The sequence below is a fragment of the Solanum pennellii genome, chromosome 10, assembly GCF_001406875.1.
Source record: "Solanum pennellii chromosome 10, SPENNV200".
NCBI classification, from domain to species: Eukaryota; Viridiplantae; Streptophyta; class Magnoliopsida; order Solanales; family Solanaceae; genus Solanum; species Solanum pennellii.
In genome coordinates, this window is record NC_028646.1 from 70,036,906 (window position 1) to 70,053,681 (window position 16,776).

The window sequence follows — 16,776 nt, forward strand, 5'->3', positions numbered from 1 at the left end:
ACTTTGTGGTGACAAGTGTTATGTGCATTGAGAAAGAGTGAGAACTTAAAGAGGATATACAATTTCAAGAGACGTATCATGTGTCGCGATGGGTACTAGAATCGAGGGTCATATCGCATGAATCGATAGATGCACGGAAAGATATGTTCCCCATGGGTCCCGGATTGAAAGACAGCGGGTGTGTATAACTAGGTCAGACATGCATCATTATACATGACGTTGCATTCCATTGCATTGCACATACTTATCATTAGTGAACTTAATATTGTGTTTTGCTGATCTTGTAAATGTCTTTCTGCGGAACTTGTTATTGATGAATATTGAGCTTGTTGTTAAGGATATGTAATTTGTTGAAGTGTTGGCGTTGAGGATATGTAATTTGTTGAAGCGTTGTTGTTGAGGATATGTAATTTGTCTAAGTGTTGTTGTGACGGATATGTAATTTGTCTAAGTGTTGTTATTGAGCTATGAACTATGTAAATTGTGAGTTGTTAGGTTGGTTGATTTTTATGCATATTATAGTTGAAGAGGTTTGGTTGCGGTTGTAGGAGAATCTGTATTTCATCACCTTAGCTTGTATTTAGAAGTTTACTTATTGAGTACCGTGTGATTTGTTACTCACCACTTGCTTCTACAATTTTTTTGTAGATTACTAGCCCCGACCTTTGTGATATATTCTCTTCTTTTGCGAGGCTTCTTGGAGATTTGTGAGTTAGTTGTTTATCATCTTAGCAAACTTTCTTATTCTTGTTGATGATATTTTTCTACTCTAGGAACAATGTAATATGAGGTTTATTTTCTTTTTATTCAATTATAATACTTTAGAGGCTTGTGCATGTGACAACTACATTATTGGGGTATTTTTGAGTTTATTATAGAATTTTTGCGTTTTGTTGTTATAGTCGATATTTAGGTTGAGTTGTCTTGATGGGATAATATGAGTGCCCTCACGTTCATTTTTGGGTCTTGACACTGTGAAACTCGTAAGGGAGCCAACTTATGTAATTTTCCCAATGATAGAGAGGGTGACATTATTCTTAAGGGTATAAGTCATAAAATCGTAAAATTTTGCAAAACCTGGAGAAGTCTGAGTATCCCGAGATTATGGGTGTTATGGGTCTAGTCTTAATATAACTAGTGTTTTTTTTTTGGTAAACGACCCTTGTGGTGGGTCAGGGGCTGAGCAACACCCTCAGGCCTTATCATTTATTATAGCAAAAAATATACATGGAGGGGAACATAAACCTTACCTCCTATCCTATGGTGGGTATATAGTTGATTTACCTACTAAGGTTTATCAACTTAACCCCATACAATGTGTTGTAATCTAATAAAACTAAGCACCTAGAGAGGACTCCTCTCATAATACAAAGTTTTTAAGAATACATGAATAAGGGAGACTCTCCCTCTACAAGAAAAGTTAATTAAAAAAGATAACCTATTCAACTACCTATAATTGAACAGATTTTCAATCCATCCTTGCCATTATTCCATTCTTATCTTATTGAATACTATGGTGGTTGCTTAATTCTCTTCAACTTTCTTCTTCTGAAGAATTGCATTCCCATTTTCTCCAATATGTAACTTCCTCTAATTGCTCCAACTAGTTGTTGAGAAGTGTAAAAATGATGTATAATATCCAACTTGTGACTCCATTTAGCAAGCAGATCAGCAGTGCCATTTGCTTCCCTATAGACATGCTTACATTGAAAGTATTCCATGTTGTTACTGAGTTCTTGAATTTCTTGGACTGCTTGTTCACATCTCCAAGGTAGACATATTGTATTAGTTATCCATTTACTCAATAATTTAGAATCTACTTCCAAAATAATCTTCTTGTAACCATGTTGATCACACCAGTTGAGTCCATTCAAGGCAACTTTGATCTCTGCAAAATTGTTAGTTCCAAAACCAAAAGGAATAGAAAAAGCATAAATCAATTTACCTTGATGATCCCTTAATATTCCCCCTCCACCTATTTGACCAGAGTTGTGTATTGCACTTCCATCAGTGTTTAGTTTTTATATGCCTATTGTTGGCTTTTCCCAACTAAACTTGGTTACCTTAAGCTGTTGTTGACAATGATCAGCAATGTTGATCAATCTGTCCCAGCTAGGCTGCCATGGTATGTTAGGAAAAGCTACATGTATAGCCTGCATGATATCTTTAAAAATAGCATATTCCACTCTTTGGATACTTGATTGTTTGCCCCCCTATTTAACAGAACACCTGTTTTTCCACAAATTCCAACAAATAAAGTTAGGTAGAATGTGAAAAATTAATTTTTGTACCTCATTATGTACTGGCAGGCTTCTCCAATGAAGTAATAGACTTCTTAGATTTGTGTTTCCAGTTCCTGCTCCAACTCTTGCTGCATTAAGTTTCCAAATATATTTAGCAAAGTTTCCTATAATTAATATATGATTGACATCATCTTTCCATTTTCTGTAACAGCAATAACAGTCAGCCTCCTCTTTTCCAAATTTCAGCATACTTTCATTTGTTGATAACTTGCCCTTCAAAGCTCTCCAAATAAAGAAAGAGACTTTGAAAGGAACATTCTTATGCCATACACAATTATTAATAGGGTTAGTAATTTTTTTTTTAATAACTTCCCATGTAGATGATATTGCAAACTGACCCTTATTCTCAGGCATCTAATTTGCAGAATCTGAAATTCCTTCTTTATATTGGATATTGAAGTTAAGAATAATAGGTACCAACAGTGGAGGTACATGTTGCCTGATAACGCTCTCATTCCATTTCCCAGATTCTAGAAAATCAGCAACATGAATATTGTGTAAACTAGAAACCTTGTCACAATAATTAGCTAAAGCTCCATCTCCCAACCAATTATCCCACGAGAAACTACAATTCCCTGAATGAATCTTCCAAATAATATGACTTTCCACTTCTTGTCTATTTCTAGTAATATACCTCCAAACCAGTGAGTCCCCTGTATCATATTTCTTTGCCACTATATTAGCTATTTGACAATACTTTGCTTTTAAAAATTGACTCCACAATGACTTTTTAGTTCTAAACTCCCACCATTTTTATATTGAAAGGATATACACATATCCTCTAACAGTGTTACACCTATGCCTCCCTCCTTAAATGGATATGCTAAGCTTTTCCAAGATGCCCAATGATAATTCTTCCTTTCTTTATCACTGCCCCAGAAAAAGTCAGCAATGATTCTTTTAATATATTTGAGGGTAGTCTTAGGTGTAGATATGGCTGCCAAAGTGTGAATAGGAATTGACTGCAATACATGCTTCACAAGAGTAATTTTTCCTCCAAAATTTAAGATCTTTGATTGCCAACCAGCTATCCTTTTGATAATTTTTTCCACCAAATCAGAATAATAAATGATTCTTTGACCCCCAATATATAAAGGACAACCTAAGTATATAATAGGACTATGCTTCATACTAAAACAAGTTTTCTATTTTATAATATCAATAATCTCTTGTTTGGTATTAGCTGATACCATGAAGAAGCTTTTATCCTTGTTTAATTGCTGATCAGACACCTTTTCATAATCCACTATAGTCTTCATTATGAGTTTTAGGGATGTTCTGCTAGTGGAAGTGAATATGATTATATCATCCGCAAAACATAAATGATTTATCTGTGGCCCTCTATTCTCCGTGTGAAAACCTCTATACAACTGATTTTGATAAAGCATATTAAGCTGTCTTAATAAAACCTCAGCACCTAAAATAAATAGGGGTAGAGATAAAGGGTCTCCTTGTTTAAGCCTTCTAGTTGAGTGAAAGAAACCATGTCTTTGCCATTGATGACTATGGAATACCAATTATTACTCATGATTCTCCATATTCCATCAATGAATAATTCACCAAAACCTAGTTTCCTCAATACTAAACAAGTATAAGACCATAATACTCTATCATAGGCTTTTACCATATCCAACTTGATCAACACATTATTCCCTTCTTTGGGTAATTTGATACCATGAATAATTTCTTCTGCCAACATAATATTCTCATAAATACTCGTACCTTTTACAAATCCTGATTGATTATGTAAAATAATAGTAGGTAAAATAGGAGTCAGCCTAGTACTCATGATCTTAGAAATAATCTTGTTAGTAAAATTACTAAGACTAACAGGTCGAAAATCCTTAAGCTTGTTAGGATTATCAACTTTGGGTAACAATATCAAACATGCATGAGTCATGTATTTAGGGATATCATATCCATTAAAAAAAGAGTGTACAGCAGCAAGAAGATCATCTTTAATAATATCAAAGCATACTTGATAAAATTTACCCCCAATACCATTTGGTCCAGGAGCAGAATTTGGATTCATATGCATAACCACCCTTCTCAATTCCTCCAAAGTAGGTATCTTTTCCAACTCCATATTTTGTTTAGTAGTAATTATATTAGGAATACACTGTAAACTCTCCTCCCTTATTTTCTCTGCTTTACTAGTGAACATCTTTTTATAATAATCACAAGCTTCTCTTGCTATATTTTCATCCCTTTGAGACCATTCACCACTTTCAGCCTCAATCTTATGAATAAACATTCTTTTCCTTCTTCCTCTCTCGTTACTGCATGAAAATATTTAGAATTGGCATCACCTTCTTTTAACCAATGAATCTGAGTTTTTTGTTGAAGAATATCATACTCAAGTTTCAGATATCTTATATATTGAGCATTAACAACATGCAACTTTTCTATGTTTTCCTTATTATTATCATGAAGGGTAATTTCCTAAGCACTCCTAACCATCTCTTCAAATTGCTTAACCTTTATAAAAACATATCCATATTCTTTTTTTGACCAATTTCATAGAGTAGCTGTTAATCTCCTCATTTTAGTATGTAATATCAACATAGGATTTCCTACGGTCTTTCTTTTCCAACAATTTTCAACAGTCTGTAAAAAATATTCATTCTCAGTCCAACAATTAAGAAATTTAAAATACTTTATCACTGAATCCTTAATATCACTCATTTCCATAAGTAAGGGACAATGATCAATCCCACTGATGGAAGATGAGTGATATTAGTCTGAGGCATCTTTTCCAGCCACTTATCATTACACAAACCCCTATCTAGCCTTTTCCAAATTCTAGCATCATCCTTCCCGTGATTACACCAAGTGTACGGCTGACCATTATATCCCATATCCACTAATCCACAAGATTCAATAATGTTGATAAATTCAAAGCTTTTATTTATGTTGTATTCTCTACCACCCAGCTTTCTTGTGTAGATGAGATCACATTAAAATCACCAATTATATACCAAGGATGATCAGTTTCAGACAACAGTAACATACTATCCCATAAAGGTCTCCTCAAATGATCCTTACATTTTGCATATACATAAGTGATAATAAATTGATCACTACAATCATCATGATGAACTTCACAAGTGACATGTTGTTGATTCATCTCCACCACCTTACATTTGACCTCACTAGACCAGAATACCCAGATTTTGTTATTAGAATTACTATAACAATAATCCATAAGCAGCTTCATTCTATAAGACTCCATCTGAGATTTGTTAGCAAAAGGTTCTAAAATAGCAATCATAGACAGATTATGAAGTTTCCTAAGATTTATCAATCTTTCAAGAGCACCAAATATGTTAATGCTCCTAGCATTCCAACAAATAAATTTAATTATTATAAACCTCTACTCCTAGCTCTAGTATTAGGTTTACTAGTACTAGCATTTTTATTTTGCCTTGCTATTTTCCTACCCCTTGGTGACAGCCCTTGCTTCCCAGTAACCTCTCTAACTTCCTCTACATTAGAGATAGGAAGCATAGGACCTTGTTGATAGTGATGTTTAGTACTTATTTCCTCCCCTGTTTCTATACCTTCTTCTAAAGATTGAGTATCAGCATCATACTCATCTTCAGAATCTGGTGCCCCATATTCATCAAAATAATCCTCCTTATCCTTTTGACTTAAGGAATCTTGACCTGTATCAATTTTATTTTTTTTCTTTTTGGTTTTCTTAGAATTATCAATATTGGTTTTATCAGGAGGTTCCCTATCTTCAATTATAAGAAACCCCTGTTCATAAACTTTCTCTTTTCCTTTAGCTAATCTGTCCTGTTTATGTCTATCATCCTCCTGACAATATTCAACCTAACCCTTACAGCTACTCCAGCAGAAACAATATCAACATTTAAGGGAGTAGGGGTAGAAAGCATAGATTCAGTACCTGTTATATTTACAGAAACTTTTTGATAACCACTTTGTTCTATCCTGTTTACCTGATCTGCCCTCCTTTGTTTCCCACTAATTTCCTCTCTATTAATATTGCTTCCTTCAACATAAGCCTGCCCTTTATTTTTCTGTTGTAACCTGTTTATATTTGTAATATTCTGTTGCCTTTGTTCATGTTCTTGATCTGTTTGTTCCTCCCTTTCTTGTCCAATATTTCTAACTTCCTGCACATATAGATCAATATATGTATTTTTTGTGGGAATAGAAACCATACCTGTTTGTACTTGCTGTTGCTGAACTACCCTATCTGCATTAAATTTTACTTGCTGATTATTATTCCTCCTTCTCTGTGCTTTCCATTTATCTTGCTGTAATTGTTGTTGGTTTGTTTGACCTTGATTTCTTTGTGGTTTAAATTTCACTTCCCTTCTGCCTGTATCCATGTTTTTAGCTATCTGCATATCTTTATGACCATTATAAACATTATCTTTCCTAGTTTTATTTTTATCTAATTCTTTCCTTCTTTTATTATCTTCATCTCTTTGCTTAATGAGACAATCAGCCTCTTTATGACCCTAATGCTTACAATAAAAACAATAATTAGGTATACTATCATAATCAAATTTTTTCAATCTACCATCAGTGATATCTTCCCTTGTATAACCCATCCAAATATGAGGAGGTCTCTCTTTAGTAAGATCTACCTGAACTTCAACTCGAGCTTGACTACCTCTAGTTTTATTTATTGAAGCAGAATCTAAATAAAGAACTCTACCAACATGGGATAACAAACTCGTAATAAACTCTTTATTATAACAATGCCAAGGTAATTCAGGAAGAGAAACCCAAATAGGACTAAAGGAGTCTCTTCATCAGGTTTAAAAGAAGGAGTCCATGCTTGAATCCTCATAACCTGCCCAGCTATGGTCATCCTTTGTTTGGTCCAAACCATGTTGTAATCTAATTCATTATCTAAGTCTATGTAAACAAGTCTTGAATTGAAATGAGCAATCTTAACACCCCTTGATAATTGAGTTTGAAGAATAAAGTTTTTCCTAATCAATTCAACTCTATGCATAGTACAAACAAATTTACCAATAAGAGTATATATACAAGCAACAGCCAAATCCTTAATCACTTCATCTTTCAGATAAAGAACAGCAGGAAGGCCATGTTTCGTAGTGATTTCAGGTTCTGTTAATTTGATACTAATTCCCCTTTTAGCTTGATTATATCTTAGCCTATCTGCATACGTTTGAATCACAGTGTAAGGGGAAGGTTCATGTTCTTGATCTTTCTTCGGAAAATTAGCATTTCCTGAAGGTTGATCAGTTTTTTCATTGACTCCCCTATGAATTTGTCTATCAAAATAGCTAGAAATCTTTGGAAAATTAGATTGATAATCTACTTCCCGTTCCTACCAGCCTCATTATCCATCCTATAAATCCTATCAATCTCCTTTATCGATCCATCATTATTATAAGCAATGTTAGTAAGATTGATGTTACCTTGGACATGTTCTGATCTACTGATATGCATCGCAGATTTAGAAGACTCACCAGCCTGCCAATACATAGAAGGATGAATGGCTTCCTTCGAACCTTGATTTCATCCTGTTGTATCTCGAGTATTTGCAGGTCGTTGATAATCAAGATTTCATTCTTTTTCTTTGTTTGAACTGGCCATATGCTGATGTTGTTGAACCAATCGATTTTCTCGATTCATCCTCTGCGATTCTTGCTGCTGTTGACCAGATGGAATTTCTTAATCTTGAATCCTAATCTGAGATTCGACAAGCTCTCCTTCCTTTCGCGATTCAGTAATTTGAACTCCCCTCGCCTCCCCAATTTGTTGATTATGCGCATCGAGTACATGAAACGATTCACCATTACCAGTTCCTTTTCTAATTTCCTCCGATTGGTTGATCTACTTTGAGACGATTGCGCTGTTTCTCTCTCCTGCGATGTGCGCCTTTTTAATCCCGCCTGTTCATCAACCATCGGTATTTCTCCTTCCAAACCACTAGTTTTTTGACATATGTCATAATTGTAACGCGATTCGTCCATGTCCGCCTCCACTGTAGCAGTATGGATCTTCTCTTCCCTCAACTGCGAAAAGGTGGACGACGATTCCGTCACTTCGTGTATTGATGACTGCACAATAGGATTCCACACCACTGTAGATGGATCTGGAGGCCTAAATCGATCATCTGCTGGTATTCCAGCCATCCCCGAACTCAAAAATTCCTAATTAATTAGCTGATCAGCTAATTCTTGCAATGATTCCTTGAGAGAATTCTACAAGCAAACAAATTTTCCCCAAAGTCAAATATTGAACTACAAATTACTTATATTTTAAAAAATAAAAAGTTTTACTTGGCATAAAGAAGGAAAGAGAATTTTTCTTTCTAATAGAGACATTAAAAAATCATTTCACAAATAGAAAGATATGAGTTCTAAGAGACATATACATAAATAAAAAAGCATACGTAGCCCTTGTTTCTTCAATCAATATTAAACTTAAATCGATACAAACATTAAAATGATTTTTTCTATCCGGATGAAACTAATAAATTTTTAAATATATAAGATATAAACTGGACATAGAAAATAAAGAAAAATACTCATGTTTAATCGGTTACAAACAAAACTAAATAATAATAAATTTGCAAGTACTAATTAAAGAACTCTTGTGAGCATGTCAAATGTACTAGTTAATGATTTTCCTAGAGATCTCATATAGCCAACTTTTACCTTTTGGTTTTCCCAGAATAAATTCACTATTTCTTTGTCTTCCAGTTATTTTCCATTTTCTTCATCAATAAGAACATTTATGCATACATGGAACAATCTTATTTTCATCAATATTCTCATGTAGTATTGTCACAACCCAAGTATACCCTCTAGACGTAACTAGGAACATGGAACCCCTGAAGGCACCATATACATACCATAACATAAGAAAAGAATAATGAGGAGTAAAACATATTTCAAGTCTTAAGAAGACTTTTATAAAAGAAAATCAGAAGTCTACACTTGTCTCAATAAGCTATATATTAAAATATTGGAGCGAAAAATACGGTCACAACCCAAGAAAAACATAATCTAAGAAAGACGTATAATAATCAAACTATAATAATAGTATCCATCCTCGAAACGTTGAGGACTCACCGAACTAGAAAGGAGAATGATCAATTCCAAGCTCTAGCCACAATGGGGACCATCTTGTTGACTGAACCCTACACTTGGGGAAAATGGAGGAAAATATAGGTTAGTACAAAAATGCAATAATTATGATAGTTACATATAATAACCTTGAAGACATGCAAAAAGGAACATTGTTAAATGCAAGCAATTTACTAAGTCAAAGTTTCATTTTGAAATTGGGGAAAGGCTTATGTCAAAAACATGTCCAATATGTAGATCATTATAGCATAATGAAAACATACTATAAGTACCCTCAAAATATACTTGAACAATGCATGAGTAAGATCCCATAATCTTACCCATACTTAGTAAACTTCTCCCGTAACTGACATAGATCCTGAGAGCTAAACATGGAATCTGGTGTCTATCCCACACCGAAAAGGGGTTGTTCTACTTTTATATGGTAGAACCATTCTCTTAGATTATGTGGATTCACTAGAAAAATATCTATGAGGGCATATAATTTATGGATTAAGGGGATCGCTACTAGAAAACCCGGAGTCTACTAACGTGAAGGCTTCCATCCCAAGAGATTGGTCATAGAAAACCGAACACTACTATTGTGTGGTCTTCCATATCATATCACTATGCAATTGGTGCAAAGAATAATTCTCATTGAGTTCATATTAAGTCTTGACATAAGAATATAATTAAGGAAGAATGTTTTGACACTCAATCAATCATAACTCATACTAAAGATCATAGATTTGATAGGTGAAACTAGTATTTGAACCTTAGAATCATTATATGTGACAAACCAATCACATCATATCATATTGATACATAAGTGTGTACATGACGATAGCATCCAATAACACAACAATTAGATCATAATCACATTTACTATACTCTCAAGCGTTCATAAACATATTGATAAACCTCATAATCACGCACTATTCTCATACTTTTCCCTTCAAGGACTATCAATTATTCATTCATCAAAACATCTAAAATAAATACGTTAGACAAAGATATTAACTTGATTTAATTAACTCAACTACCACACGCATAATCTCATAAGATTCTCCTATATTAAACAAACCCACATCACAAGATCATAATTGGGGAATATGGCGTTTGGTGGGTTCCACGGTAAAGTCAACATAAGAACTACATGAAATAATTAATTTACATAATATATATTCAATGAATCACTAGAAATTTTTTTAAAAGAACACATCAGATTGAAGTTAAATCCTAACTTTTGGTGAAATCAATCGTTTTTAAATTGGATTTGGAGGGACTCCATGGATAAAGGATATCCATGGATGAAGGAATACCATACCTTAACAATGGAATCCAATGAATTTTGTGAAAATAACTTGGTTTTTGAACCTTAGCTCCACCTTCTTCCTACTTTTTCTTCCTTGAAGTTCTATAGAGAGAATTATCTTCGGAGGGGTAAAGTTCATTTTTTATTTACATTCTAGGGAGAATGATTTAACTAGGGGAAGTTTAAGTCTAAAAATCTTATATGCTTTACAAGGGAAAGTGTAAAACAATGTATTATCAATTAAGGTAAAATAACAAATGACCCTATATACTCATACATTTTACCTAGCCAAGTTGTACCTTGGCTTGCCAAAATTTCAGGTATTGTCAACATGGAGTCACCTACTGGGCCATGGGGAGGGGCCTTTGGCGATGTGCTAACAGGGTTGGTGAGTCCCAACCTAGATCTTCCAATTTTCTAGTATCTAGGCCATGGGGGACTTCCCCCTAGTCGATGCTGGCTTGCTTGGTTAAGCGCCAAGTCACCTTTGCAATGGCACTGCCCCTCGCCGAGAGGAGCAACGAAAAAATATTTTTCTTCACCCTTTACAAGGTAGTTTATGCCCTTTAACCCTTTCATGTCTAACTACTCCCTCACCCTTAGACCTAGTCTATCCTACTAGGATACAGGGTGCTAAAAGTATTTTGTAGTGGAATCCATAATCTTTAAAAGGAAGTCGTTTTTGTCAAATTTATCAAAATTTCAACCGACTTAGATGCTCATATTTGTAAATGCACTGACCAAGTGATAGAAAAATAAGGTTATAAAAATAAACAAAGGCCCGTCATTAAATAGGATTAGCTGTTACTTTTAGGTTTACCGACAAAAGTTGTGTCACAAATATCAATTTTTCTTTTCATTTGTGTAATTTTTGTAATTGGAATTAGTAATAGTTGTGTCAAGATGAGCTACCTGATTGTTGTGTATGCCATCGATGTTCATGGTTGTTCCATGCGTCATCAAAATAATTTTGAGTCACATTCTTGTCTTGATTAGTGTATCCATTTCTTTATCACTCCTTTGCTGAAAAATCACTCTTTGAGATTGAAGATTCTCCTTTTCTTTGTTTTGATTTATTTTCTATTCCTCCAATCTTAAATATTTTAATAAAATTTCTTCTATTAAAATAATATAATTCTCACGGTGTCTTAAATGAGGGTTAAAGTTACTGTTGTGTAAATTGGGGATATAGTAAAGTTCAAAGAATGAAAACAATTTCTTGAATTAAAAAATAATTCAAGGCAAGAGTACATACATAAGATCCATTGTTGTATAACCCTTTCCCCTTCCACTTATATTGAAGTGTATCTTTTTATTATAATTGATTCTTAAAATGTAGTAAATTAATTTATCTTTTTCTAATCAATCTGATTAAAAAAAAAAGATTTTATCAATATTAAAGAATGATTTAGTGTTTGGCTAAACATTCAAAAAGTAAACAGCCAATAATAATCTTAATTTTGAAAAATAATAACTACTATACTACACAAAAGTCCTTGTTTTTTTCCTTAATAGCTTGACCAAACGCTTTAACTCTCTAAATAAGTAAATTCGGTTTCTACAAAGATGACCATGATGACTATCATTATAAAAGAAAATTCATGTAATGGAACCACTTGCCATTGACTCGATTACTAAATTGGTTAGTGGCTGAACATCTACTTTCAAGTTCTCAAGACCTTCAAAGATATATCTTCTTACATCCCCAAAAGATTGACATATAGTACGTTTGCTTTCATGGAAGTAAAACTGCAATCCAAGAAGAATTTTCTTAATTTTCATATACAAATTTCAATATTAAGTAATTAAAATCACAATAATACAAAATAAATAATAATAATAATAATAATAATAATAATAATAATAATAATAATAATAATAATAGTAATCAAAAGAACCACGTTTTATAATTTTGTTTAAATACTTTAGAAATGGTAAATTAAGTGTAACTAAATTCTAACTCTATTGGAAATAATTATCACTATATCTTTCTTGTTAAGTATGACATAAAAAATAAAACATGTCGAAAATAATTTAAAACCTTTAACCTAGACGGTAATATTGTTAGATGATAAATGTTAGTGTAATTTAGGGAAAAAGTAAGACTCAACATTTAAATAAATGAAAAAAATTTATAAACTAAATTGCATTACCGTTTCACATTTTCCATTTTGACGTTGTCTCCTTTCAGTTTTCCATCCATGCAGCATGTCATAATATTTGTGATTAAGTCCGTATGAATCACTTGTCTTGTCTTAATTCTATTATTTGTGTACATAGTGAAATATTAAAATAATCAGGCCTCTTAATATACTAAATATCCAATTTACATCCATTTAATATAACCATATTTTTAGAACAGATTTTTCATGTTATGTTGTATCATACGTCCTTTTTTACAATATATCGCTATACAAATAAGAAAATAGCCAGAAACATGAAGCTACTATAGAAATTTCAAACAATACTAGTGTCATTTACATATAAATAATCTTAGTAATCACATGTACTAACCTTTTTTAGTTTAATTGTGTAAACGTTTGCTTCACATTCAGAAGGTACAATTACAAAATGAACCACAATATGTTCTATGACAGTGGAAGCAACTAGACTTCTCTTCCTCCCACGCAGTTTTCCGGATACTATGATTGTTCCAACATCATTCTGCAAATAAAAAAATATGTTGAAGTTTTGTGACTATAAAAAATTATAATCTATATTGAAATTATTTAAAATATATAAATATATCATTTTTCAGAAACAGAAAAAATAAATGAAGGTTACATTAATATAAGTAAGGAAGAAAGAATTTTGTTAAACAACAAACTAATATAGTTTAATATATCATGGTAGAATTGCTATAAAGTTCAAGTATGTCAATATTCAGTTCCTTCACACCTATAATTTTTCTTTTCCTTATATAATAAAAGAGAATATAAATTTCCTCCTCACTTCGACAATCATGTTTAAAAAAAATAACATTTTTAAACACAAATTATTCTCAATAATCAACAAAAAAAGATCATATTGATAAGAACTATCTATATACTCAAAGAATTTCATCTTCTTAACATAAAAGTATAAGAAAAAAAGAATCTCCTTTGATTGATTTGATATTTAATGCAAGAATATAAAAATTAATTATTATTTAATAAGATTCCGCCAAATGTCCTATCATGTTAAATAATTGGCTTACTAAGTGAAAATATATCCAATATTTTCCATAGATTATTATAGAGAAAATCAATAGTTAGAAAATCGAATATTCAAATTTTTATTTAAGTAGTTTATAAATATGTTGTTTTGAGAAAAGTTTACAAATATTAAAATAATATTTTACTACATTAATTATTAAATTGATTCATCTATTTTTGCATTAGTATTAAACTTGATCCCTTGATATAGAATTAGATGTAAATGAAAATTTTAATATTATTACAAAGTAATATTACAAACTCGATTAATAAAAAATTTAGTTTAAAGTCTTGATATAACCCTCAATATTGTAAATTAGTATTGATATACCCCCTCGTTAATTAAACATGCCAACATATACTCCTAGTTTACACAAATAAGTCGATATACCCTTTTCGACGGAAGTAATCAAAGAAAAGAATCTTGAATTCCTAATAAAATAAAATCTATAGAGAGTTGTATTTGACCTATCTCACAAAGATCAAGGGTATGTCTTATCTATTTTACAATGTAACTTTTTGCTTTTTAAAAAACTATGTGAGAACAATTTTGGGTTACCACAAACATCAAGTGTAATTATATGCTCCCGAATTCTCCAAAGAGGGATGAAAAAATAATAGAAATTAAACATAAAATAGAAAAATTAAAGCATTTTACATGATAACAAATAAGGAATAAAGTTGTAGAAATCTTACTTTTAATGGCTGACTTGATATAGGAGTGGGGGCTAATATGAATTTTTTATTATCGATTTTGTTCTGTAGAAACTATAAATAATATATATTATTTTTAATCATTTAAAAAGAAAAAGGTAAAAAAATCATTTTCTTTACAATCTATTCCCTAATTTTGAATCATTGAAATAAAAAAACGTCTTATCAAATGTATTAACTCTTTTGCTTGCTCAGTTGTCAATACTAAAATTTTTAATAATTTTCAATGAAAAAGAAACAATACAATGAAAACATAATAATTAATAAATAGTTTTGTGAAAATAACAATAAGAACTTTTGTATCACCGAAAAACAAACATTAAAAACCCTAACCCAAAATTGCTCAAATTGTTTCTGCATCTCAAAGAACAAGTTAATAAAAAATTGAGCAACCATCTTAGTAAAAAGGCAACGTACCACATTTTGGGCAGCACTAATCATTGGTACATACAAAACTATTTCACGATAAGGTTTCATTTTAAGATATGAGGAAGCCATGTATATATGGAGATGTAAATAAATCAAATTTATTAAAGATAAATCTCAAGAACGAGATGTGAGAAGAATATTACTTGAGGATTTAATAGGTCGGAGTGTATATAAATAGTTAAATTTGGAAGAGACATTTTTGTTCAATACAAATGAGGTTACAATTAATATATTCATTTATGTTTATTATGCCCTTTTGAAAAAACGATAATTGTATTCTCGTATTTGGACTTTTTTTTAAAATTGAAATCTGGTCAATTTCTTATTTATTGCTTTAGCATGTATATAATATGATAAGTTATTATAATTTATCTTTTTATCTGAAATTTCTAATAGGGTAAGATACAATTTACTCTATGTCCATTTTTGATATTATTAATCATCAAAATATTAAATTTGAACTTTAAGTATCTCACATTTTCTCATTTCACAAAATTAACTTTAAGTTCATATAATTTATAGGTTAAATTATACTATTTGATTTGAAGTTCACTTGAAGTCAAGTTATTATTTTGTCATATATATTTATGAAATTCGCAACGACATAGAATATATAATTTCCAATAATTTTTTTCTTGATGCATGTAGAATACAAAACACTTTATAAAATAAGATCGTCTCGCGCGGCGAAAATAATATGAAAATCTATATTCTACAGAGGGATTAGTAAAAACAATGTTGTAATAATTATTGGCTTAAGACTATCAAGAAGAATTAACATATTTGATTCTGATGGTTATAGACAACCATTTATGGACTGAAAATGTAAACAACCAGATTTATTTATAAAAAATTAAGTGTCGATCAACAATAATTTATTAATGAGAGGAGTTATGTCAATATTGAAATTAGTACAATAATCAATTAACTTGAAGGGTCTATTCAAATCTCGAGCTGGTGATGATCCTAATCAGAATTGAATGAACTTACCAGCATTTGCAAGTTACTTGAGAGAACCAGATTTAGTCAAACTACCACCCTTTCTAGGTTGTTCTTAGTGACACTTTGTAGAGAAAGAACAATATGATAGTAAAACATCACAAATATACTCTTAGAATATCACCACCAAGTCGGACCATGATGGCATCCACTGCGCTCTACCGACTGGACAAGCATATACCGAAGACACAAACGGGGAAAACGTAATCTCAATGAAATCTATGCAATAAAAGTAGAAAGACATGAATAAAGTATAAAAAGAAGGGTAACACCTTATATTTAAATATGCAGTAGAATACAAAATATATAAAAATAGGCCAAAATGTCACGAAGAGACAATCTAACACAAGATACAAATTAAACCACAGGACTTGTTTTCACCTATAGAGGAGCTACTATATATAAAAAAAGAATTTACTAATCCAAAATAAAAAATGAAAGTCACTACAAAAGGAGGACAACAACAAGTCTCTCAATGTTGGGAGATCACAACAATCCAAGTCTTGAACGACCATGGGAGATCCAAATGCGAACTTATGAGGGCGGCTCGAACAGGGTGCTGCATCACAAAAGATGCAAAATTTTAGTATGAGTACCAAACGTAGGGTACCCCAATAGGCATCATGGGTCAATTAAGCTTAGAAAGCTCAAATATAAATAAAAGAATAATGAACTAACAAGGTAAGGGAAAGCTAAGTGAAAAACAAGTGAATGAAGGAGAACATGTAAGTTAGTATAAACAA

At 31.8% G+C, this 16,776-nt stretch overlaps 1 protein-coding gene across 2 annotated transcripts; it reads right to left on the reverse strand.

Annotated features, from left to right (window-relative positions):
• Window positions 1–1,150: 1,150 nt before the first annotated feature.
• Window positions 1,151–8,656, reverse strand: LOC107002355. 2 transcript variants are annotated; one of them, XM_015200335.2, is made up of 2 exons: window positions 7,778–8,656; window positions 1,151–2,371 (listed from the first exon to the last, which is right to left on the reverse strand). In XM_015200335.2, exon 1 carries the CDS (start codon window positions 8,444–8,446, stop codon window positions 7,940–7,942), a length of 507 nt encoding a protein of 168 aa, XP_015055821.1. In that variant the 5' UTR covers window positions 8,447–8,656; the 3' UTR covers window positions 1,151–2,371; window positions 7,778–7,939. The 2 variants fall into 2 exon arrangements, with proteins under 2 accessions (XP_015055821.1, XP_015055822.1); XM_015200336.2 differs by having other exon boundaries at window positions 7,727–8,656.
• Window positions 8,657–16,776: the final 8,120 nt, after the last annotated feature.

Coding starts and splice junctions, on each gene's coding strand:
- LOC107002355 (XM_015200335.2), bottom strand. CDS start 8,446: ATGGCTGGAATACCAGCAGATGATCGATTTAGGCCTCCAGATCCATCT.